This window comes from Trichoplusia ni, chromosome 12 (genome assembly GCF_003590095.1).
Source record: "Trichoplusia ni isolate ovarian cell line Hi5 chromosome 12, tn1, whole genome shotgun sequence".
In the NCBI taxonomy this organism is placed as follows: Eukaryota; Metazoa; Arthropoda; class Insecta; order Lepidoptera; family Noctuidae; genus Trichoplusia; species Trichoplusia ni.
The window spans coordinates 13,261,955-13,289,018 of NC_039489.1; the positions used below are offsets into that span (position 1 = coordinate 13,261,955).

The 27,064-nt window shown below is 38.3% G+C and overlaps 3 protein-coding genes across 3 annotated transcripts in view; all 3 read left to right on the forward strand.

Moving 5' to 3' along the window:
- Positions 1-5,063, forward strand: part of LOC113499606 (LIM domain only protein 7) — a gene marked incomplete at its 5' end in the record, with an annotated part of 46,423 nt that extends 41,360 nt beyond the window's left edge. The window contains 2 exons of the mRNA XM_026880122.1: positions 1,519-1,625; positions 2,402-5,063. Of these exons, the coding sequence (XP_026735923.1) occupies positions 1,519-1,625; positions 2,402-2,589 (295 nt within the window). The remainder of the gene's footprint in view (positions 1-1,518; positions 1,626-2,401) is intronic.
- A 3,765-nt stretch (positions 5,064-8,828) lies between these two features.
- Positions 8,829-12,196, forward strand: LOC113499509 (transient receptor potential channel pyrexia). Its single transcript, XM_026880009.1, has one exon. It carries the CDS (start codon positions 8,834-8,836, stop codon positions 11,618-11,620), a length of 2,787 nt encoding a protein of 928 aa, XP_026735810.1. The 5' UTR covers positions 8,829-8,833; the 3' UTR covers positions 11,621-12,196.
- A 3,726-nt stretch (positions 12,197-15,922) lies between these two features.
- LOC113499607 lies at positions 15,923-18,424 on the forward strand. The gene is made up of 2 exons (XM_026880123.1): positions 15,923-16,200; positions 16,470-18,424. The coding sequence occupies exons 1-2, from the start codon at positions 16,182-16,184 to the stop codon at positions 18,422-18,424; spliced, it is 1,974 nt and encodes a 657-aa protein (XP_026735924.1). The 5' UTR covers positions 15,923-16,181.
- The last annotated feature ends 8,640 nt before the right edge of the window (positions 18,425-27,064 follow it).

A 27,064-nucleotide genomic window follows, 5' to 3' on the forward strand; every position in this document is an offset into this window, starting at 1 on the left:
CGCTATAAAGGACGGAGCGCGCTTAGCAACGCTCTCTCTCATGTCTCTCTCTCACACTCTCTGCTGTCAGGTGGCATCGCTGGAACATATGGCCGTCTCCTGCGTTGTATTTATTCAACTGTAGCGCTTGCAATCTACCATGATGAGGTTTAGGTACCTACCTACTTACTTAAAAAGCGATAAACTCAGATTAATATTCGTGAAAACTTCAGCAGAAAACTGTGTAGATAAGGCCTACTTAGATCAATAATGACATATTTAAACATTGTATTTACTACCAGGGGATTTTTTGATGCTATCTGAAATTACAGTAAACTGAGATTGCAACAATAGGTTTATTAAAATAAAAACTGTATTATTAAGATCGTTCTTTATTAACCACCTTCGTTAGGATTATCGTAATATAATAATACAGGAATTGTGCAGGAGTAAAATTGGTCCATGGTGTGGGCACAGCACCCAACCAATCTTCGCCTTTCTATTGTGTTGCAGCGGTCTGTTGCTATTCCACCATTAATGAACTCATGGTACAGTATCCACCAATCGTCAGAAGAGCAATATCCAGATCCGGTTTTCCAGCAAAGGTCAGCAGGAATGCAGGCATCCAATATGCAAGCAAGGGTCAGTCAGAAGGCAATCAGTTTCGGAGTCCAGTATTCGAGCAGAGGTTTAATATTGTAATAAATCTCGAGAATTTGAAAAACACATTCACGCGCTCGAAGATACGAAAAGCGAATGTCACTTATGAAAGCACGATGACAATTATCAGACGTTGACATTGGCATTTGACATTTGCTAGTGTAATCCATGTGAAATAAATGAATCGATGCGTTAAAATCGATTTTTTCAATTATTTATTTCCTTTAATGATTTTTTAATCGTGCTTACATAAACAAGTTATTAGACACCAGATTTTTTATTTTACAATTATTTGAATATAAAAAAAAGGAATTACACTAAAATAAACGCTAAGGCTGATCTATATTTTGCCCAAAGAATTAGTATTGCCATACAACACTGGCAATACTAATTCTTATTCTTCTGGGTAAGTTTCCCGATTTTAGAAATGATGAAGATGTCTTTTTTGACGCTTTGTAAATAATGTATATTTTTCATTTTATATTGATATAGTTTTAAAAATATAATATCCGCTAAATCAATTATATCCTAGGTACACTCTATTGTTTAATGCTAGTGTTTGCAAATGAAGTTATGTACAATAAAATAAATACTTTAACGGTTTACAAAGGTGGTTTTAAATAGAAAAATAGAAATGTACTTTTTTTTAGACTTGGCCATTGTAATTGAGGCTAATATTTAAATGGGTAAACAAAGAAAAATAGTAGAATTTTTTGGTACATATTTCATTTGTGTAACGGCTAGGCCCAGAATCGGGTTTCTCCTTTACATGGCAAAAAAAAATGAATTAACTATTAAATTTACTCTGAAATCTACTTTGAAGGTTCAATAACAGCTAATATCAGATGTTATCTATAACGTGCATGCTGCATGTTCCAGCGGGCAGCCGGCGGACGGGTCCCGCGCGGCGCGGCCCGAGCCCCGCCCCGACAAGCTGCTCAGCGTCAGCGGCCGCAGGAAGTGCTCGCACTGCGGGGAGGAACTCGGTATGGATGGGGATAATAACTAATAATATTTTACCTTATTAAATGATGCAACGGTTGAATTGTAGAAAAAGAAAGGAAAATTTCACAAAAAAAAATGTTTTTTTTCACCTGATTTTTAAATGTACTAATTGATTGCGACACCGCCGCGTCAGTTCATGATTAAGGATTCTGGTTGGGTCCGAAATTAGACGGGCAATCCCGATAAATACGCGTGAGTAAGCCGTTGCGTTAAAGTTAGTAGTTAACAGTTGCAAGTAGTTACTATCAAAATACGTTGCCTTAACGCATGGTAAATTAAGACTAACAAATATACCAGATCTGACTTTATTATAAATTTTGTCATCAGGTCTGTTAAAAAGCTAAATATTTAGCATTTAGAATTGTATATTTCTACTTTAGTACAGACATGAATCAGAAATGATGATTATGGTCTGTATTTTGCTCAAAGAATAAGCATTGTCATACAACGTGGCGATGTAATCAGGCTTCTGGGCACGTTTCCTGACTTTGGCAGGGATGAGGATGTTTATTTTAACGCTCGGTAGATTATGTATATTGTTTATTTTATATCGATATTAAGTGTAATACAGTTTTAAAAATGTAAATATTAAATTTAGTAATGAATCAAAAACGCAGTACTACAATAGTATAATATTGTACACCATTTACACAATTTACCATAACCAATGGACATACATTTACGAGCTTCGGTTAGGTTAGGGTTAGGTCACAATGATTATGTATCCCTGCTAAGAGGCAGTGCTTGCGTGTGTCAGGTCGCGGCGCGGCCATGATCATCGAGTCGCTGTCGCTGTGCTACCACGTGTGGTGCTTCACGTGCGCGCTGTGCGGCGCGGCGCTGGGCGACGGCCGCGCGGGCGCCGACGTGCGCGTGCGGGCCGCCCGCCTGCACTGCCAGCACTGCTACTCCTCCGAGGACGGCAGGAAGTACTCCGCCGTCTGAGCGCGGCCGCGCGGGCGCCGACGTGCGCGTGCGGGCCGCCCGCCTGCACTGCCAGCACTGCTACTCCTCCGAGGACGGCAGGAAGTACTCCGCCGTCTGAGCGCGGCCGCGCGGGCGCCGACGTGCGCGTGCGGGCCGCCCGCCTGCACTGCCAGCACTGCTACTCCTCCGAGGACGGCAGGAAGTACTCCGCCGTCTGAGCGCGGCCGCGCGGGCGCCGACGTGCGCGTGCGGGCCGCCCGCCTGCACTGCCAGCACTGCTACTCCTCCGAGGACGGCAGGAAGTACTCCGCCGTCTGAGCGCGGCCGCGCGGGCGCCGACGTGCGCGTGCGGGCCGCCCGCCTGCACTGCCAGCACTGCTACTCCTCCGAGGACGGCAGGAAGTACTCCGCCGTCTGAGCGCGGCCGCGCGGGCGCCGACGTGCGCGTGCGGGCCGCCCGCCTGCACTGCCAGCACTGCTACTCCTCCGAGGACGGCAGGAAGTACTCCGCCGTCTGAGCGCGGCCGCGCGGGCGCCGACGTGCGCGTGCGGGCCGCCCGCCTGCACTGCCAGCACTGCTACTCCTCCGAGGACGGCAGGAAGTACTCCGCCGTCTGAGCGCGGCCGCGGGGACACGCTTGTTGAGGGGACACTCATACATATATTTATCTTATGAGATACTTCATTCAAAGGAAGCCAGTCAGATGACCAAATGATACCTCTTGAGTACAGATCTGTGTTGAGATATGTATGTTTAATAAGAATTAGAGATTCACTTGCTTTAAAAAAAAGATTTATGATAGAATCTGATATAACAGTGATAAATAACTTAAGTGTCTATAAAGGAAATTATCAATAAATTCATGAACATCAGTCAAAATATATTAACAAAACAGAAAACTGTCTCAAAAACGTAAATTAAATAATAGACAGCTAGTAAGATATTTAAATCTCAACACAAAACATACTATTACAAAAGTTCTCATAATAAGCATAAATATATTTGTTTCCACTCAACAATATGCTCCAATTGAAAACAACACCGCCATCTAGTGATATAAAATATCAAATTATGAAAAGTGTTCCAATTTGCACCCAAAAAACTGAAGTGGCGTTTACAAGTGATAAATCTCTGAACTAAATGAAGCTGTGAATGTTATCACGAATCGGTGTTTATAACCTAGAGTACATAACTTGGGCTGGTCCAAAGACTTGAAGTGTGATCCATTTAATACTTTATACTGATCGTATTGTTAATCGTTGCTATCACTATATCTATTATAATGTACAGCTATCATTAAATATCATTGTATCTTCATCTCATTTAAGTTTAAACTTGGTGGAATTTCATAGTACAATCAACATCAAAAGTGTTAAGTACTTTTGAATTTGACTGTACATTTTTATACACAATCTAATAATGAGTGTCTATAGAGTCGTTTTAAGTATGTTTTTTAATGGCCAAATAATCGTATGGGAGAAAAGAGATATGTAACAAATAGAAAATAGAACTTTATTTCTTTTATACAATAATAATGCAAATATTATTACGTACACTTGTCAATAGAAGTTACTAGCCATTATTATTTCAACAGTAATATTGGTGAGTGACTTCTGTGGACGACTGTATTTACTAAAGCGAGCTACTGACATAAGCGTGATAGTCACCTACCACGCTGTCTGTCAGTATGTGTATGCACACCTCCAAAACGTCTAAGCGACTCAGCGCAGTTCTGAGTCGGCTACTGCACGCTTTTGTTACTCACGCCATCTTTAGTTACAACCTTCACCATGTTACTCTCGACCCGGTAGAAGTATTACATATATTGTTACATTTTAATTTCGGACTATTTTGTGCCATGCCAATTGTCTTGTATCCACAAGTACATAATCACAGAAACAATAATTTAAGATACCATTGAGTTATGTTTTTTTTTATACTAATAAAACGAGTTTAAAATTGTGTTATGAAAAATCTTCTGTAATATTTTGTAAATAGATTTTAATTTATACTTTAGTATGTTTTAATGGTTAGCTTTAATAGTTATTATTCTAGTTTAAATGAATAACATAATCCATCCAAAAATGTTTATGGTTAATAAAATATTATAATCGTTTCATTAAATGCAAAATGGCTTAATTACTACAAACAAACCTCAATCTCTATTATAACAAACATCATAAGAAAATGTGTGCAAAAGGTGATTAATTCTACAATTATTTATGTAGATTTTAAGCTATTTTGCATAAAAAACTAATTAACTTGAGTCCCGATCGGATCCACAAAAGAACAATGCAATATTGTTAGTGAGGCACGGGACAAGAGCTCGCGTAACATCGTGTATCTATATTGTCGTCTGCAGATGATTATATCTCCGTATATCTAAAGCGTCGTGGTTGCACTCCCTTGTTGTAATTATGTTAACTATATGTACATTATCTATGTGTATAAGCCGCAAATTGTATAACATTAAATATTTTAATTATATTTGCTTTTTTGTTTTATTATTTTCGTTTTTACCTATAGATTTTTGTTTTCATGTAGCAAATACATGAATATAGATTCATTTCTAAGGCACAAGACAACTAAGATAGTGGTTTCTTAGGTTTACGCGAATGTTAGGCATTGAAATGAAACTATTTTTACGGATTTTCGGTTCCGACGTTTCGGACTTCGAACCAAAATCTAAAATTAAACCGCTATAAAATCCGTAAAAGTAGTTTCATTTTAACGACTAAGATACATAAAATTACAAGATTTATTTGAAGTCCTATAAACTGAAATATAGAAATTACACTTTTTCATTATAGGAAATACGTAGTGGTACTAAATAATGGCAAAAAGCGAGACAGACTATTGAAACATGCAAATTATCGAATTTTAACAAAGTTTTAAACTTGAGATTCGCCGACATCAGTCTGGCAACGTCCAAACCGGCCCCTTTTGTAAACAAAGCACCCCAACTTACTCTCCCCAATGAGTCAGTCTAATTTGCGAACATCAATGGCTGGACCCAGCTGCTGTAGGGATTGTCTAGATATCTGTGAATACATTTCATTTCAATTCACACGGTGCAACTGACCATGATTATAATCTTGATGGACATTTGAAAACATGGTAATAATATACCTTAGTATTTGAATTCATTCAGATGCTCAGATTAAAGGGGTATTACAATTTTTTTGCAAAGAGTTGTGAGGGGCACAAAGTAACGGCTTTATTTTCAATGATGTCTGGATGTAAACGTGTTTTCAATACTTGTTTATAATGTGAGGTTTGACTGTCGAGATAAAATATCGTACCTATTACTGAAGCTTGGCTGATAAGTCTGATAAAATACAAAAAAGGAGTTACAAATGCTGGTATCTTAAGCCAAAAGCAGAGAAAGAGGAATTATTTCGAGGTAAACTTATAGATATGACCAGCAACTATCTTTGCAAGGATTATACCACATTCAGTGTTACTATGCGAATCCAAGTATGTCAATACATTTATCAGCTGTCAATTATATGGATCATGGAGCAGGGATCTAAGGTTAATTAGATAAATATCCATTGACTCCGCCGCGCCTTCGCAGCAAAAGATACTTGCACACTTTTTTGGATTTTAAATCTAATTGTTTTATTAGGCAGAGGGAAAACTATTGTATGGTAACATAGTGTACGTTGAGAAATCTTAGAATAATATTACAATTATGCGACAATAGGCAATGCAGAGGTCACATTTTAAGTAGGGAGAATCTTGCCATTTATAATTTAAAATGAATAATCAATTGTAAGTAGTACCTACCCTCTCATAGATTTTTATGAAACTTCAATTATCTTATAATAAATTCAGAATTATTAGCCATTTACATTTTTAAAATATTTTGTGTAGGAATATATTAAACACGGAGTTTAAATTGAGTTAGGTAAGTACAATTATTTATAATTATGTAGGACATGAGGGCTTTTCGCAGATACTTTCTTAGGGGTATTTATTCTTCATTTCTTGTGGTTGATGGTAGCTATAACAAATTAGTATAATTATTATTACATATTATAGACTTATCCCGAATATTGATATGTTTATTTTAGTTAGTTTAACTTTTTTCGCAAATACCTATTTGCGTTTTGTTACATCCCGTGTCCACGTGTCACAAGTGTACTTTGTACCAAATTGTCATGGGATGACCATGCTTCGTTCTCATCCATCGGTCACGCCATACATGTTTTCATGGTTTTCTATTGTATGTGATTATTCTACTGGAAATCCTGTCCACTAACAAATTGTGAACCGTAATCGAATTTGCTAAAAAACTAATTTGTTACGATATTGCAAACTAGGGTTGCCTAATATAAAATTATGATTTGAATTATGGGATTGTTGCATTTTAAGTAAGATAGCTAATTAGGTACTTACTTTCTTAAGTCAAAACAATTGAATTGTTTTATTCTAGATTAAAGGAAGTTTATATAATGAGGCGGACGTCAGATCTATTGTAAAACGTCAGAGGTATCTCAGTTCTATGTTACGATAGTTGCATGTTTATGTTATGCTTTCGTATTGGATATGGTTATTGTACGATATTCAACAGTGGTCATGTGGTCATGTTAGCATACCAGCATCCTAATGTTTAGGTATCTAAGTATTATTTTCGTAGACAATACAAGATTCTTTGATCAAAAACAATACTTGTATTTCATATAGTTTCGGCGTATCACGCGGAGTTTTCTCTTTACTTATATTGCAAATTGTATTTTGCATGTATTGTGGTCTTTCACCGCGGATATGTTACATAAGTATATCTTTCACACGAATGGCTGGATCAATTTTGATGAAATTTAGTTTTATAACGTTTGTTTATCTAAGGTGTAGGCTCCCCTGAATAAGCAAGGCCCAATTGGGTACCCACTAAGCTTCGTTTATACGCGGGCAACGCTACGAGGCGCAGCTAGTATAACAATACCGCAGAATGTACCTACATAAAGTTGATCGTCCATTGTTTATGGGTAGCACTGATTACTTCCGTTCTCACAGCAACTTAGTATTTTACTGGATTGATAATTATTTGTAGATTTTCGTTGATAAACGTTGCTGAATATCCAGGATGCAAGGATATGTGGTTTACTAAGTCATCAAAGCCTTCGTCATAAAATTTACAGAAGAAACTTAATCCCCTTATACAGGAGAGACTCTTAATAAGACAGACACATTGCAGCACCACGTGCTTCCTGATTCCCCCACAGCTATCCAACACAAACAGCAGTGTACCGAGAAATACAAGGATAAAGATGAACCATTCATTTAAGTCAATTTTTTGAACTGAGTCACTTATCTTCGTGAACAGCAGTTTATAGCAATGGCGTCCTATAATTTTTAATGGAGCATTATGACACGTTTTTGTTAGTTGCGGTAATGACCGAGATCTTGCGAGATGCCAGATATGATGCCGTGGTCACAGTGATATCACCGCGGGAAATGTTAGTAAATACACACATTTGTCGGAGCATTGTTGCTGTCCTGTAGGTAGGCTGCACGTCGGCCGATGGCTGGCGATGCTGGTGTTTAGATGCATAGATATGTATGTTGTTTGTACCCCTCTGATGTGGGAAGATGAACAAACCTTTTCCAACATGTTAGTTATGTTTCTCTGTGAGAGCAAATTATAAATTAAATTTAATTTAATCAGAGAAAAAAAAATGGATTTGTTTTGATGAATAATTTCTTTTAATATAATATTTAATTCAAGAAAATAATTATAATGAAAAATGTATAATGTATAATTCATACTTGTTGTTAATTTTTTTTGTAATAATTAATTTCATTTTGTATTTGAATTTAATACTTTTTGCTGTGCCCTACTGGGTCCATAATTGTACCTAGCTATAAGCCTAATATAAGATCTGTAAAACTGACATTAAGTATGGAACGCAAATAAAGATATGAATTTTGCCAAGGATGCAAGCAACTTTATCGAATTTCAAATGTTCGCATGCGCAAGCGCATGATTTTTATTTTTTTAGCACGTGATGTTGGAAATTATGGTGCAAGGTACAGAAGGTATTTTCTAAAAAATATCATCAAGCGATCGTTTCCCAACACAACATATTCGAGTCTGCAATCAGCCTTACAGCAAAAAGGTGGCTGCGATTCATGTGCGGTCACAATTGGCGCATAATAGCCGTGTTCGGCGCTCAGTGCCGCGCCGCCAGCCGCATGCCCGCCACGCGCCGCCTGCTGCCCGCGCGCTGGTTCCCGCGCCGCCGCCCGGCCGGCGACATGGCGCGGCCGCGCGAGGCGCCCGCGCGCGCCGCGCCGCTGGACGAGGAGTCGCTGGAGCGCGCCTACCCCTCCATGGCGCACCTCGAGTACGTCAACGCCGGCTCCTCGCCGCCCGCCGAGAGCGCGCCCAACATGTACGACAGCTTCGAGGAGCCTCCCCTGGACCTAACTGCGCACATCTGCGACGACTCGTTACGTCAGAGCGCGCACGAGCAGATGCGCGCCGTCGGCGGACGTCTGCGATTACTGGACGAGATAGAGACGGGGGTCATTACCGCAGAATCCGCCGCTACCACTTTCTCGGCGGCCTCCGAGGCCGAGAGGAACGTCTGTCTGTTCTGGGCCGCCTTCCTGAAACTAGCTAACTTCCTGCAACCGCTGATCGAGGTCGGCGCTGACCCTCTATATTTTGACGCCTTGGGTTTATCGCCTCTACACGTAGCAGCCTTCAGTGGCTCTACTGAATGTGCTAATTTCCTGTTATCATGTGGCTCCGACCCTAACTACATGCCGAGATGCTTCGCCCCCCTTCATTGTGCCGCGTTTGGTAACTCAGTGCAAGTGGCTAATTTGTTAATCAGTCGCGGTGCATCGGTACACACCGCCGTCAAATATGTCAACTGTGAAGGTGGCCTGCTCCATTGTGCGGTGCGAGCTAATTCCGTGGAATGTCTTAAGTTGTTTATATCCCACGGTGTCGACGTTAATCAAATCGAGCCGGGCGGCACTAACGCTATACATCTGGCCGCCGATCTGGGAATGTTCCAGTGTCTCACGATCCTGCTGGAGACGCCCGGCGCTGACCCCAACGTCAGGACAAGAGTGGGCGACAGGGAGTCTACTGCCCTACACCTGGCTGCAGACGGTGGTTTCGTGGATTGTGTTGATCTGTTGCTATCTAAAGGAGCTGATGCCAGTCTGAAAAATCATCGAGGGTTCACTGCCTTACATCTGGGAGCACGATCATCGAGCTTAGAATGCGTCGAGTCTTTGTTAAGAAAAGGAAACGCCGAGCCAAATGCCAACGACTTCGACATGCGAACCCCTCTACACGCCGCTATTGGCAAATCTGACAGCGCTTGCGATATCATTGAAACACTTATAAGCTGGGGAGCGAACGTAAATCAAAAAGATGAATATGGTTTCACTCCGCTGCATCTGGCGGCCCTCGACGGGCTGTCAGCGTGCGTGGAGACATTAATCTACCACGGTGCTGACGTCACTACGAGGTCTAAAAAAGGAAACTCGGCACTCAATGTTATTGCTAGAAAAACGCCGGCATCATTGGCGATGGTAACTAGAAAATTGGATTGTGCGATCACGCTGCGTCACTCGCAGACTAGCAATAGAGAGGTAGAGCTAGAGCTAGACTTCCGTAGCATCCTGCACCACTGCTACCCCCGAGAAATAAGCTATCTGAACACGTTCGTCGACGAGGGACAGAAGGAGGTCCTCCTTCACCCACTTTGTTCCGCCTTCTTGTACATTAAATGGGAGAAGATACGTAAATATTATGTCGCCAGACTATTTCTAAGTTTTATATTTGTTTTATGTCTAACATTGTATGTATTGACTGCCCTGGCGCATAATTGTTATAACGGAAGTAAGGATATGGAGGAAACTATACAAGAGCAGGAATTGTGTCAAAAACAGTCCATCCTTGGAGATTTGTTGAGAAAGAACCCATTTGTAATAGAAATGCAGTGGTGGGTGTTAGCCGGCATAACGATATTTGAGATATTTAGGAAAGTCTACGGTATAGCAGGCTACTCAACTGTTAAACAATATTTGATGCAATCTGAGAATATTATCGAATGGTTCGTGATCGTGAGCGTGTTTCTGATATCGTATATCTACACCAACATAACGTACACTTGGCAGAACCACGTAGGCGCGTTTGCAGTGCTCGCCGGCTGGACCAACCTCATGATGATGATCGGCCAGCTGCCCGTGTTCGGGACCTACGTCGCCATGTATCAGAAGGTTCAGAAAGAGTTCGCTAAGCTACTAATGGCATACTCCTGTATACTAATCGGGTTCACTATAAGTTTCTGCGTTATATTCCCCGACTCTTCCTCATTCGCAAACCCTTTCATGGGTTTTATAACTGTCCTAACCATGATGATAGGTGAACTAAATTTGGATTTGTTACTAAACGAGCCAGATGGAAACGACCCTCCTGTCCTTCTAGAATTCTCAGCACAAATCACTTATGTTCTATTTTTAATGTTCGTGACTGTTGTCCTTATGAACCTGTTGGTTGGTATAGCTGTTCACGACATACAAGGATTGAGAAAAACCGCAGGTCTATCAAAGCTGGTCAGACAGACTAAATTGATATCGTACATGGAGCTGGCCTTGTTTAACGGTTACCTACCAAAATGCCTGTTGAAAATCTTGCATTCGTCTGCACTGGTATCCCCCCAAGCGTACCGCGTCGTCTTGAGCGTGAAACCTTTAAATCCGAGCGAAAAACGTCTACCGCGAGATATAATGATGGCCGCTTACGACATCGCAAAAATGAGGAAACAGTACGGACACACAATTTCATCAAGTGGATCTACAACTGGTGCGTATTCGTGTTTCAAGAAGTACGAGAACAATAACGACTCGGGGTACAGAGAGTATGGCTACTCGTCAGGGCTGGGCAGCCTCCAGGCACGACTGGACGAGACATCGGAAAACGTCAGGCAACTGACTCAGGAAGTAAGGGAATTAAAGAAACTGATAAACGCCCAGCAGCTTGTGTTACAGCAAGCGTTGTCCGGCGCGATGGACCGTTGATGATATAATGGCTGTCGTTTACTTTCAATGCCACTGTACACAAGTCAATAAACCATAGTGTGTATTGTACCACTATAGAGCTCGGCTTCAACGCGGACTTAAATTCTTATTGTGTGGTGATATTTATTTTGTTTTACCTAGAAAACCCGCTATTACACTGACATACATTTTACTTAGAGTAATTATTACTATAAAGTTTGTTGTTGTACATTTGGTGTAATTAGGGTGTAGAATTAGGGGATTGAGTCAAGGGCTTTATTCATGCACAGTTGTATTGCAAAACATTCCAATATAAGGGCTGGTCCCGAATAAGTCTATTTAATTTTAAAAATGATTTTCTTTTTTGCATTTAGCCATATTATTATTATTACATAAATCTGAGTTTAATCTAACATTATATCAATACATACCTATATCTCTTAAATATTTAAAACTGTAGCTGAATGGAGTCTTGTAGGAGCATTTTATATTGTTTGATGCGAAAAGCACTGGACACTGTGATTGTAGGTATTACATTGTATTATAGATCATATTGTGATATTAATCGTGTCAATAAAAGTATTTTTCAATTTAAAATGTTGTTTTCTGACCTACCTCTTCAGTTGCTATGAAGATAACTGAATATTCATTGAAAGTCAGTACGACTTTCAATTGAATTTAAAGCGAACAAACAATCAAACTGAGAATCACCTTTTTTTGAAGTCGCTTAAAAAAAATAGTCGTTAACATTATTCAAGTACTTTATACAGTAAGTAACCTAATATTTATCTTGACAAAAAAACACTATCATGACTTCGTATCTCAGATATAGGTACTAGATGTTACAATTCTATCAAAAAAATAACATCAAGTTACTTGCACATAAATAAGTTGTAAAATATATAATTTACAGAACAATACACAGGGACCGAAGTAGTCCGCAAGTAACAATAATTTCGTTTTTGATTTCACCACATCGCAACACGCTTTTATTATTTCGTAAGCTACGCAAACGAAACGTGACCTCCCCTCACGTTTTTAAATATTCCCGCCATCGGGAATCGCGCAGCTTCATTCTCAGTAGGGAGTACTAGGGAGTCAAATAAGGAACTTAAATCAAGTCTTTGTGCGTGATATTTATGAAATAATGTTTAAAACAGTGACAAATAATGTAAAAGTGTGTTAGTTTCTTAGTTTATTTAAACTAACTTTATTTAAAGTAAGTAAGTTCAGTGTTAATACTTGTGTTTGCTTATTGAAATGATAATATAACCTGTAAATGTATCAAGATATTATTTTGTGGTGATTTGATGTATAATAATCCATTTGTTACAAAAGATTGCTACTAATATGAAAGAAATAAGTACTAAACTGATACCGGACGCAAAACCTACCCTTATCTAGACCGGACATTACCTATATGACGTACTAACTATCTTGACATAACAATAACACAGTTGACGTGAAATACCCATGCGCGGGCCGCTACGAACCGATCGATAATCAATTGCCTGAAGAGAACAGGGAATCTAGACCTTTATATTGGTCTAGCTTTGTCTCTGTCGAGCCACCCCTTGCCAGCGCCCCTGGTGACGGCCCCTGCAGTCGCGGGCAGGCCACCGGTATCGATTCGAGTGCAGTTTGGTGAGCGGCCCATTCCAGCCGGCGCTCCAATGCAGGGCAGTTTCAAGATCCAGCTTATAAATATGGGAACCCGGGCGGCGGCATGTAAGCATTGATTTTATTACTAACGCTTTCTAACTACATTGATTAAGTGAACGCTTGCATGGAAATTAACGCGTTTGTTTTTCAGAATTTTGTGAGGGACATCGTTGAGTAGTGCTTTATATGTGTCCTAATGCAGGGACCGCAGGATAGACCGCAGGTGTTTACGGACCCTGAGCTGAGCTTGAAAGGTGAGCTCGTACAAGCGAGCTATATTCATTTTGTGGCACTTTTTGTTCCGGCACGTTAGCTTGCCTTAACCCCCTTAACTCTTAGGGTTGCCATCTGTGTCTCTTAGTCCTATATTATATTTATAGTAATATACTGCTTACATAGTTTATAATTATTAATATTTTCTATAGTAGATGTGGTCAGAGAAAGCTCGGTGAAACTGCTTGACACATAACTTCAAATTCTTTTTTTCTCTTAAACCTTTAATAATTTAAACTGGAAAATTGAATGTTTTAAATTCTCATAATATTTCTATGCCCTTTAATTTCAATGACAGTTATTTAAATTAATAATAACACAAGTGGCACACATTAACTCTGTACCCGAGCTGCTTTATCTAGATTGGGTGTAGTTGCTTACAAATACAAGCAAATAACCCATAGAAATATGCAGATTAAATAACTAGATATTTTGTAAATAATTTAATATATTTAATATTTGTATTTTACCCCATACTAAATTTATTTTATAGATCTTATTAATATGAAGACATGATACTTCAAGATGGTGACCCTCTCTTCCTTCTAGGTTTAATGTGTGCATTTTCCTAGGTTTCTTGGTGTCGGTGTCTCCACCCTGCCCTGTTGTACCCTAGAATGTTCTGAAAACATGTGTGTTTAGTTCTACAGAGACGAGCATCCTGCTGTTGTCTATATGTTCAATGTTTCTATACCTGATTCTGTTAATATGTGGTTAAACTGTGTGTGTGTTGTGAGCTTTGCATGAATTCATATTAAATTTCATTCTCATAAATTCATTAAGTTTAAAAATGTCAAGTAAATGAAGGCTATAGAATTATTTACACTGATCCAAAAGAATGGCGCATATCTTGAGGGCGCATGCGTGCGCTGTTTTCTAGATTATTCCGACCTAGCTCAGTAAAAGCGCGCGCTGTGCGCATATTGCGCAATCGGCCATTTTGTATTAGTGGTTCAGATACTGGGTCCATTTGGGTTTGGGAAAAAGAAGAGTCAAGTTGTGTCTTAAGCTATGTGTAGTTACCAGTGATAACCTGAAGACTATACACCTCAACATTTTTGCAAAGCAGTACTACTGAGCTGACCTGGCCGGGCGCTTCTAGGTATTGCTTATTTCATATAAAGCTTATATAACATATTTAATTATGGATGTAATATTTAAATATAAAATATAAATGTATAAATGCAGTTTGGCCAACTTATAACACATTTAGCAGAATCAGGTCCCTGTTTGTGTGGCTCACCTTTCTAATGTTGACCAGTATTTCTGTCCGTACCATCCCGCTGCTTATCCCCGCTCTGGATGGCTTCATCTTTCTGTCATACCCATATATACTCATATTCTCCTTATGTGTATTCATTATGTATTTATATTATTGTATGAATTAAATGTGATTCACTAACATAAAAACTAAAAATTAATTTTGGAAATTGGGCCTAAAATGTTGCTTCAGTAATTTGGATTTCAGAATTTTTGTGAAAAAATATATAAGTATATCTTGTCAATTTCTGTCTTTCATATTTTGATTTGTTCAAGATTGTTTAATACAATGGGGTTTTCAAAATTTTAACATTTTTAGATTGTAATGTGAATTTTAATGATTTTGTATTTTATTAAATGTAAAAGATGATAATTAAAAAAAATAAAAAGAATACAATACTGTCTTTATATTATATCGCAGCTCCTCCTATATTATTTTCCAAAATAATATATATTTTCCCTTAAATATGTCTGATAGTAGGTTGTTGTAAGAACTGTTAGTTGTTTTAGAAACTATGTGTAATTTAGATATCTGTTTTTTTTTATTTTAGTAAATGTTTTCAATTGTAGATTGTATTGTTATGCATGATTATATTGTTTAGTTAATAAATGTTTTAAAACTATGTATACAGATTATTATTATTATTGATAAATTGACCTGTGTAACAAATATTGATTTTAATCAAAATATAGCAAAAGTACGTTTATGACATTGCTATATTTTAAAACTGTGCCTTTACTATTTGAAATGTTTTTATGTGATAATTTCTGGACCGATTACTAAACTTTATTGTTCTTTAATACTTGCCCCACGTTTTTTTAAACATTCCGTTGTTGCGGGTTAAATTAGAGTAGCCATCGGGGTCGGCGATCGATAGCCGGCGCCCCGCGGCGTCGCGACCCCTGTTAGGCTAGACTCCGCCCACGCGCCGCGTTCTTCCCCGCGTTCCCCCCTACCTCCGCCACTCCACCCTGCCCCGCACCCTTCCTTACCGCCGCCCCTGCACCCTCCCGTACGCCTTCTCCGGACTCCCGCACTCCAGCACCCACACCCACCCCCTCACTACCCCCACGCTCTCCTGCGCGCTCACCTTTGTGCCACCCTCCGCGATCTCCCGCCAGCGCACACTGGGGCAAGCTGTATGAAGGCGATGCCCAAAATTGAATTTCTAAAATGAGGGTATTTCAAGAAACTTATGACAAAACATCAAAGTTCGATATATTTCGCATCACATAGCATTGATATTATCCATCCAAAGGTTATCAGTTCGCTAATATATTGCCACAAAGTTGATAGAATTGATAGTTGTTGCATTTGCACTATTTCGTCTGCGTGATTCAAGTGTACATAACTTCACTGTTATTGAAGTTATCCAAAAACTAAAATATGTCCAGTGAAGATCAAGGTCAGTACTATTATAAATAAAAGTCAAATAGGGCAAAAGTATTATATAATATTAGTAAATAACAATATATTTATTTTATTGTATTTTATAATTAAAGTAATGATATTTTAATTTTGCGCGAAGTTCTTTTGAAATGAATTAGTGTTATGTATAATACAAACCTTCATTTTTAAGAAACCAAACGCAATAGTGAAAGAACTTTGCGCAAATTCAAAATATTGCTTTCAATGCTATAACAGGCGCATAAGTATTTTTTTAATTATTTTCAGATATGTCGAAAAACGTCATTATCAGTAGAAAAACTTTAGTAGAAGTATTTTTTAAGAGTAAATATAAATCATTTGATAGTAAATTTAAAGAAATAATAGATTTTGTTGCTTCCCAAACGAATTGTCCTACGCAATCTCGTACAGATTTAACTTTACAACTGCGTAACTTCAAGCGACAATTTAACACGAAATGGTTACTACACGGTAAACATAGAGAAAGACTATTCGCTAATGAAAAGACTTGGTTGGATGGAAGTTGTAAATTTACACGTTTTGTAGTCATAAACTCAGGAAGGCCCACTTCAAATTTTAGTGACTCTAGCGAAAATTCAAAACGCAGAAAAACATCTAGTCTGCGTGCTGAGATGGATGCAGATTTTTTAACTTATGCAGCACAAATGAAGCTAAGGTCCTCAGGTAGAACCACAGAAGCACAAGTTATTAAAAAAATGTCAGTATGTCCCAAATACGCAAAAGACTGTTTTGACATATCTACCGAAATAAAGGTCAAGAAAATATCACCGCGGGAAGCACTTTCATTACTAATTGAGGCTCAACTATCTCGTAAACAATATGAAATTATCAGAAACTACGCTAAAGATATTTTTCCATCTTACAAGTTGGTGCAGGCAGAAAAGGCTCTTTGCTATCCGAAAGACGTTCAGGTTACAGAAACTGAAGCTGTCGTGCCCCTTCAGTCGTTGCTTGATCACACTGCCACTCGTCTGATACATTCACAAAAAAGTGTTCTTCTTACGCAGTCAATAAGCTCTTCGGATAAAATTGTATTGCATACGAAATGGGGTTTTGACGGAAGCTCCAGTCATACCCAATACAAACAAAAGTTTATTTCGGAGACTGCTGACGACAAATATATGTTTTTAAGTAGTCTCGTTCCATTAAGACTTTCGTATGAGAAAAATGATAGCACAGTTGTTTTGTGGCAAAATCCAAAGCCTTCTTCATCACGATTTTGTCGGCCGATAAGTCTCCAGTATCGTAAAGAAACTGATGAATTAGTCAAAGCAAAAAAACAAGACATTGATCAACAAGTTGAAAATTTGTCACCAACAAAGATTAAAGTGAATGAGAATGTATATGAAGTTGTGCATAAGGCTATTTTTACAATGGTGGATGGTAAATTATGTAATGCCCTCTCAGATACGAAATCTACATTGAAGTGTTATTTATGTAATGCCACCTCTAAAGAATTTAATAATTTAAATACTGTTCTGCAAAAACCCGTCAAAAATGATTTCATATCGTTTGGTTTATCAGTCTTACATTGCTGGATACGATTGTTTGAATTTTTTTTGCACCTTTCTTATAAATTACCCATTCAGGAGTGGCGTGTGAATAAAGAAAACAAAGAGACAGTAGAACAAAATAAAAAACGAATTCAGACTGAGTTTAGAAAACAACTATCCCTTATTGTAGACAAACCAAAACCTGGCTTTGGCAACAGCAATGACGGGAATGTGGCACGTATTTTCTTCCAAAACTTTGAAAAGTCAGCCGCGATAACACAGATTGATTCGCAGCTTATAAAACGATTCTACATAATATTGCAAACGATATCAAGTGGGTTTAAAATAAATTCACACAAGTTTCAAACATTTTGTCATGAAACTGCTTCTCTTTACGTAAGTCTGTATCCATGGATGCCAATGACACCTACAGTCCACAAACTTTTAATACATGGCCCTGAAATTGTTACCCAAGCTTTGTTGCCGATTGGTCAACTCAGTGAAGAAGCCCAGGAGTCTAGAAATAAGGATTTTAAAACGTACCGAGAACGTTTTAGTCGAAAAACATCCAGAACTGAAAATCTCATAGACATCATGAATCGCTTGTTCATATCCTCAGACCCCATCTTAAGCCTGATGCGCAAAGTGCCTAAAATGAAACGAAAACCCTTCGATCCGGAGGTTATTGAGATGTTAGAAGAAGAATAAAGGTTAATCATTAAGTTTATTACACTACTAACATTTTGGGTATTGCTTCCATATAGCTTGCCCCAGTGTGCAGCGTCCTCCCGCGAGCGTCCACCTCACCCTACTTATGTCTGGAAACTTTTTACGCTCTTCTTAAGTTTTATTATTTCGTTCAGTTAATTGAAATTGATTCAAGTGGTATAAATAGCTGAATACAAAATAGAGGGGGAACGGATTTGAATGGTTAGGAGCTTGTTCAGTATGTTTCATGACATTAAAATTAATTGGCATTTCGTATTCCATATTCAAAGAGTTCATTTAACATTTATATGAAATTAAAATTACGTTGGTTTTCAAAGTAATCTTTAAAATATTACTACGCAATTCTGATATGGTAATTTTTTGTTTAGGATAGGCTGTTCAAATTTTATAGATTTTTTAATGAAAGAGTAGTGATTTAATTGTGGTGCTAGTATTCCGAGGGCTTTTTCATTATTTAATGTAGCAGTGTTTGTGAAGTGATACTCAATAATAAGGTGACGTTTTAATTATGAACCTAAGCCGCGTTCAAACCAAAAGTTAAGTATAGCCAGCTGCCGCCTAAGCTATAATGTAAACGCTACGCGTAATGCCCACGCGTGGCTTATTTATTTAGCGTTTTTTAGATATCAGAAAAGTGAACACATAGGTAACGCTTATTTTTAGGTTGATGAGGCTTTATGAAACTGATATCTTCTGGGTTACTTAGTGCAATACTTTTTAATTTGCTTCTTAGGACATTGGATGCGATTAGGGCTTGTGATGTTTTAAAAGGATTCTCTTTAATCTTATACTCGGAGTATTGCGTTTTCTCTTATGGCGATTTTGTGCCTGTTTGTGTGAACGAAGTTAGTCGTTATTACGTTAATAACGCCTCAGTGATCGCGTGGCTGTATACCTTCTTACTTCTACTTAGGTTCGATTCCTAAGACCGTCATGCCGATGCTTTTGCTGTTTGGGGATAGGTGTTAGAAAGGGACAGGTTTTAGAGATTGCAAGAATGATAACGTATAATTTCAGAAAATATTTAATTCTTCATCTACACTCCTATTTTAGGGTCAGCTATTCTGTGACAAATATCATCATTATTATGCAATATACTAATGCACGTGATATATTATGTCATAGCTCGCAGCCCATCCCGGGCAGGGGTAGGGGTTCGGCCCACCTCCACGGCGCGCAAACTGACGCATGCGTCCCGCAGCCCTCATTAAATGTGCCGCATTAGAGTAGCCTTGCACATGCGCGGCGCGTTTGCCGCATTGCGTCGAGGGGAGATGCAGCCTGCAGTTGCAGCCGCACCCCCGTCGCGCACACCCGCGTATGCCTCCCGTGGCCCGAAAACTGCCAGCTGTAACCTGCTGATCGCGATGCAGAGGCGTAGCAGTTGCAGAAGGCGTTAAAGAGGTAAGTTTTATACTAAGTTTCTTAATCCCGTTCTTTAGGTCCAAGTAGGTAACCAGTACGTATGTGCTGAAGTGAAAAGGTGTCTTTCGTTAAAATGTTAGTACAATGAACATCACTATTAAGGTTAGAAAGCCTAAATGAGGTATATTATTGCATATCTACTTTTTACCATACAGTGATATAAGCATTCGTATAATGTAGTATGTTTAGAATGCCATTGATGACGGTCTTGAGCTACTTCAGCCGAGATTAATACCATTTTTTTGCTATTATTGCTTGCCAAGATGACATGAATTGAAAGTCGAAGAGTTTTTTTACAATATCATATGTATGTAAAACAAATACTTTTATGATTAGTGTCGACTTATAACGAGGCAGTCGTATAACTAGTATCTGGGTTCGAGTGTCAGACCTTACCATTGTTTCTTTTGCAACCGCAGTGTCTATATTATGTAGTTAGGGAGTTGGAGCACAGTGGAAATTTCTTGGACGTTCCATGCCACCCTGGCAAACACAACTCTAGCTACACCCCTGACGCGCAACCTCGCGCATGCGTCCCGCGGACCTAATTATCGGTGCCAAAGTAGGCGCTGCACATGCGCGGCCCGAATTACAGGGGGCCAGCTAAGGGCCTGGTGAAGGTAGGCGGGGTGCAGTTGCATCCGGGTTGTTCACGCGTTCACTCGCGTATGCGTTTCCGCGATTGTTTAATAGTGCCAACTTATAAAGAACAAATTCGTCGGTCTGTATTAAATCTTTAAAAGTTATCTAAGATTAGATGCAGTTTCTTCTGAAGCCTTTAGAACACGTTCCGTTCGCTAACACTAGCCTAGAATCATCAGTAGCCAGTTTTCATGAAGCAGCTATATTCAAGCATTTTGCGCTATCAAATAGAGAGGATCTCAAAATTATGTAGGCATTTTTTACTTACTTAATTCGGTCGAGATCAATAAACTTAGCTAGTAGCTAGTGCTATCATGACTTAGTTCGTTTAAACTATCTCAATCTTAAGACCATTTCGGTCCATACAAATTTGTAGCGCCGAAAAGCGCATTGAAAAGTACCCCAACCAGAACTACCATGTTTATTTATCTCGGCCTTTAAATATTTTTATATATTACATAATTATAGTCCTTATGAAGGTGACTGCCAAATCATTTAACATATTGATAGATAATAATATTTCTTTGTCTTTTGGGGTTGTTGATATTAATTTGCCTTGGGCGAGATAAAGCTGAAAGAATGGTGTCAGCTGCCTTCATACCAAATATTATGCTAAAACTATATCAGCTATTTATGCCTGAAGCTGCAATAACTAAACAAACACATACCCAGTGGCGTAGCGTGGGTCACCGTCGCCCGGGGCGGGGTCGCAATTAGCCGCCTTTTGACGTCACGAAAATAATGCTTTTTTTTTTAAATTATATCGATTTTTTTGAGGCCAGAAAACGAAATTTTGTTTTTAATAATAAAAAACGTAAAAAAGTCAGATCATAAAAAAGTTTGTGCGCTGTAGCCATGGTGCGGGTGACAGTTGTCAGTATGACGTTGAAATCTATCAGTTTCACATGGCTAAGGATGTAACGTTATGCAAATCATTTTTATCGATAACGTTTTTCACAGCTAAAAACACATTCCCTTTTTAAACGGTTTATATTTATTATTATCAATATAATTGTAATATTAAATTTAAATCGAAGGTCGTATATAAGACAAATCGGGACACTATGTCTGATTGGTCGTGATATCCATATTGATAATTTAATTGAGTCATCAGTAATAATATCAGTCACAGATTCAGATGATGAATTCAGTGACAATTCAGATGTTTCCGACGTTGATGTGAGTTTAGATGAATAAAAGGTACGATATAAAAATATCACTTATCATCGTATCAATACATCACATCACTAAAGATGTCTCTGGCGTTACATTATACGCATAACACTCCTTATTTTTTCTTCCAATACAATTTGATTTGTAGACTAGAAAATTATGGTTGGTTTAATATAATTAATAACTGTGATTAATGATTTAATTGTATCACAAATATGGTGAACCTGAAATACTAAAGTCATCATTGTAAACCGCGGCAAGAGTGAAACATAACATAACTGAGAACTGTCACCCAAACCATGCTTCAGCGCTCAAACTACAGCAGATTTTTTTCGATATAGTAAATGTTGAAATTGAATATGAGAAGAATTAAAATTGATCATTTTTCAAAAATTCATATCGCATTAACTATTGGTCAAGAGACAATTTTTGACTGACTCCAAAAAAACTATTTTGCCGCCCTCCTGATAGCGGCGCCCGAGGCGGTTTAAAACGTTACAGTGTAGAGTCAGTAATGACTCTAGGTGCATTTATACTATTCGTTCTCAAAGAACCTTGTGACAGGTCGCAAAATAGTCCAGAATTATACTTGTTTAATGTGATTTATTTTTTCTGACAATGCCGCGAAATAATTTTAGATAATACGAGCGGAGCGCTATTGCTAAGTCTTTGCTCTCTGTCCATCAATCTGCCAACATGCAGTATCGTGTAGAACCCTGGTATCTAGACAATTAACATTGTCAGATGATGTACTCATGCTACCGCTATAAAATTGCGGTAATCAATTTGATAGAATCCTATTTTGTATTCTAAAGCTAAGTCATAGTGGCGCGTACCGCCATTTTCCCGTAACGGGTTCGATCGCCGAATCTGATTTCTTGGGTTTCAAAGTTTAAAACCGAACAGCAGTGGCGTAGCAATGGGGGGGGGGGGGGCGCCCCGGGCGCCACTATCAGGAGGGCGGCAAAATTGAGTTTATTTTTTGTGTCAGTTAGTATTGTCAAAAAAATTGATTTGGTTTGCTTACGCCGCCCTCGCATTTACGTGCTTGCAATTGGGTGCAACAACGGCACCGTGCTTAATCCGCGCTGCAATGCTGGTCTAAGAGTCCCTGAAGACTGGATTTCTTACTGCCCAAACGGTTTATCTATCTGTTTATCGATGAACCCACTTTTACTATCGACTGACAAATAATAAGTTTTCAAATTAAACAATCGGCAAAATTTCAGCCGGTAAAGTTGAGTGACCGGGCGCTCTAAAGCACAATATGTTTACTAAAAAATTGTTTCTACGACCAATAGTTAATGAGATATGAATTTTTCATTGTAAAATGTCGTAGTTCCGCGCGCGCGCTCATAAACATTGCTGTATTTTTTTTCATTCTCTATGTAAATGTTTCATTTACAGTTACATAGAGCTAAAATCAGCTAAGCTGATTATTTTTCTTTTTAGTTTTTTATTATTCAAAAATAAAATTTAGTTTTTTGGCCTTAAAAAATTGATAAAATTAATTAAAATCTAATAATTTTATAACGACAATAGGGGGGCAAATTTTGACTCCACCCCGGGCGACGCGCGACGTTGACCCACGCTACGCCACTGCCGAACAGTATTCTTAAGGATAGGGTTCCGTCCGCTCCACTGTCCGTCTGTCAGCCACCGGGTTGTAAGTAATTCACAAAACTAAACGTTGAGGTTAGGTGACGTTGGTGACCATACATTTTTTGCAAATCGATTTTAATTTAGCCCATTTTTACGCGACGCTCAAAATTACGAATATTTCCAAATATTAAAACATATGATTAATATGGTAAATGGTTGGCTAGTCATCATGGTAATGTAATGGTGGACTTACTCTCGAGGAGAGTCAGAAGCGTAACGATTACTCTCGTAAACTCGTGACTTGCGGCTTGACTCGCGCGTTCACCGAGCTCGCGTCGTGTTCGGGAGCGGATTATGAAAGCGAGTCAAAGGAGCTTACAAGTAAAATAAATTAAAACGAGGCTTGGCACTCGTGTAACTTGACCATTACATTATTAATAGTATAATTAAATTAAGTACAGTTTACTGGGTTCGATGCCCATGGCATGCAAGCCAATTATGGCTAACTTTAAATAAAAACAAAAAGGAATTAAAGAAATAGTCTTAATTTACTTAACTCAAAAATAGTTTCTAATAATTTTGAATTTAACACTTTTATTAGTTTCATATCTTCAAATATAGTAAATAAAATAAATATTTTATAGTTTAACAATTTAGTGCTACTTATATTAGCATATCGACTTAAAAATCTTGAAGCTGATAAACTAAAAGTAGTTCGACAAAATGACGTAAGCAAGACAAGAAGCCTAACATACATTGCGACAAGCGTGTGCAATAATATACCTCCTTAAGCCGGTTAGGTGGTAAATTTTGGGATCTTGGGAAATTTGAGATATTTTAGGTTATTTAAAAATCGCGGTCGTAAATGTGAAAGATAGCGTGTCATGGAAATAGTCGAAAGTTTACTAAATATGTACAAAACTGCGTCGTCCAATCAGAGTGGTTTGTTAGACAGAACATGGTCGATGCGTATAATATCCAAAAAAAGTATATTTCTCGCTAGAGTCTTCAACACTGGTTTTTATCCTTGTCGTTTATGTGTAGAAACTGTCAGTTTCCTGAAACGTTATACATCGCGTTTTAGTTAACCGAAAGCTATTGACCAATGTCGTTTTTTTTCAAATTTATTAGATACTAGCTGTTGCCCGCGACTTTGTCCGCATTTTTTAGAAGATATAAGTTATGATTTATACTTGCCCTATTTTTTTCCACATTTTCCATTTTATCTTCGCGTCTATTAGTCGCAGCGTGATGGTTTATAGCCTAAAGCCTTCCTGGATGAATGGTCTATTCAACACAAAAATATATTTTTTAAATTTGGACCAGTAGTTCTTGAGATAAGCGCGTTCAAACAAACAAACTCTTCAGCTTTATATATTAGTATAGATTTTCCGAATTATATTTTACCAAGTTAAAAAGTAACTTTTGTAATTTATCCAAAATCTTTTGCCAAGTTTTATTTCACCATATTTTTTTCTTCACAAATTTGGTAGTATTGACCATGTGAAATGAAAATAATCAAGGCAATTTCCTGGTCTGCAAAAATTAGTAAGAGTTTCAGCCGACATGTGTGCTCTTCCCCTACCTAGAGTATTATTTAAGTCGCGGGAGGGTGAAGCGGCCCGCGAGCTTAATAGAGAGTTGAGAGCGTAAAATGTATTATTATTACTTGAATAGTAATACAAATCAATACCAAACACTGAAACAAAATAATGGTTTTCATTGATCGCTATTTGTAACGATAAAAACTCGAGCCGTCCGTACCGTGGAAGGAACCACGCTTGTTGCATGTTGCATGCTTCTGTTAAGATAAGACATTAGGTCACATTAGTTATTACGTTATATCACATAACTTCATTCACGGCTATATAATACCATATAAATAATTGTTGATGCTATTGTAAGTCAAAAATAGCATAATAGAATAGGGTGATACCTACATTGGCGCCACTTTGTTTGGACGAAGTAAAAATAAATTCAAATCGAAAATAATTGAAACGTTTCCCAGGCAGAGTCGGTTAATCGTTTTTCGAGCTTTTGATCGGAAACCGATTTTTAACTCTGCTAGCAGGTTTTCGTACCCTGCTTACTAATACAAAATCCGTTCTATTCGTAACAATGGAGGTGGCATGACAAAATGGCGACTATACCCATGACGCGCAGTCTCGCGCATGCTCGTAATCTTTTATTTCCATTGACGACCTTTCCTTATGAGGGTAGATGGTAATGGTATTAGCCTGCGCCCTAAGCGATTAGTCGCTTGGGGCGATACGCGTCGTGCGTCGTGAAGGTGTCTGATAATTCGCAGGTGAGTGATGCTTTTTTTTTCTACGAACAGCAGAATCTTTGCCCGATGACAAAGTTCCTTTGTTTTTTTGAGCCTATTTCAACAATACCTTTGGTAGAATTGGTAGAAATCTTTTAAGCCTGAAAATGGGAGTGTGGTGATTTTAAATGAATCAAGATATTACAAAGATTTTTTTTATACTCGACTCGATACATTCTTGACTTGTCTTTCTTAAACATTACAATCTATAAATATGCGAAACAACATTATAGTAGTCGTAAATGTTTCATTTTAAAGAAGCAGATCATAATTTCCTACGTATTGAATAGTCCCCGGGAAAATGGCGGCGGTAGCCACACCCAGTTACGCGTGGCAGGGATTCATAACGCACATGCGCGTCGCGGCTCGCCCGGCCAGGCTCGGCCAGGCTCTCTATTCTACGGGGGGTGAAGGGTGCAGTTGCATCTGCGCTTTCGACGCATACACCCGCGTTATCAATTCGCGTTTTGTCTGTAATTGTGCTCATTAATTAAGCCGGTCAAACAGTCGATTTGTGTTAAAACTTTCTTATATCTGAAGTAGACTGAACTGTAGTTTTCATGAAGCAACTTTACTCAAACATCTTGCGCTGCCAAGTCGAAAGGATCTTAAAAACATGTATGTATCTTTAAATTTATCTTACTTTATTAAATGTAGGATAGGTACCCCACCTACATTTGTGGGTTTATAAAATATTGAATATGAAAAATATGTACTAGGATGTAAGTTGCTAACCTTACTTATCTTATATCGTATTTCCGAATGAATATGTCTCAAGCGTCTATTTGCGATAAGTATTTGAAAAAAAACGACTAAAATTCAGTATCCAAGATCTTGGGTTCGATCCCCAAAACGTTATAAATTTACATTATATTTATCTCAAACTTAGTTCAATTCGAATCGAATCAATGGGTTAATACCTGAAATAAACAAGCCTCTAAAAACTAAAACAATATATAAATTAATTGCGGGTTAAAGTGGTACCTTACCACACCCTATTTAAACAAACAGCTGAAAGCCGAAAGTATAACCCTTTTATCAAAGGAAAAATTCCTGCCAATTTTGAACTACTAGATATAAAATAGCAAAAGCCGCCTATAAGTCTGTGCGTTCCAATGCAATGAGTAATAAAATATATGTCACTAGCACCCGTTTTTAACGGATCAAGCACCGCGACCATGCGAACTGACTAAAAATACAGTGTCAATTGAATGTGCCTTGCGATTAACATATATTAAATGTCTCTTTCTAGCCGAATTAAAAAACAAATATATCAAGACGCGCGATATAATAATAACCTGCAAAACTGCTTGGAATTACCCATGGGGGGTAAGTTTTGGAGAGAACCCTAAGATTAGGTCCATTTGGTCCATTCTTGCTTAACACAGTTTTGTTAGTCATTATGTTGATATAGAATAGATAGTGGTTACTCAAGAAGCCTGATGCTCTTA

Excerpts from the sequence above, each read along its gene's own strand:
- LOC113499509 (XM_026880009.1), top strand. The coding sequence starts at position 8,834 with ATGGCGCGGCCGCGCGAGGCGCCCGCGCGCGCCGCGCCGCTGGACGAG.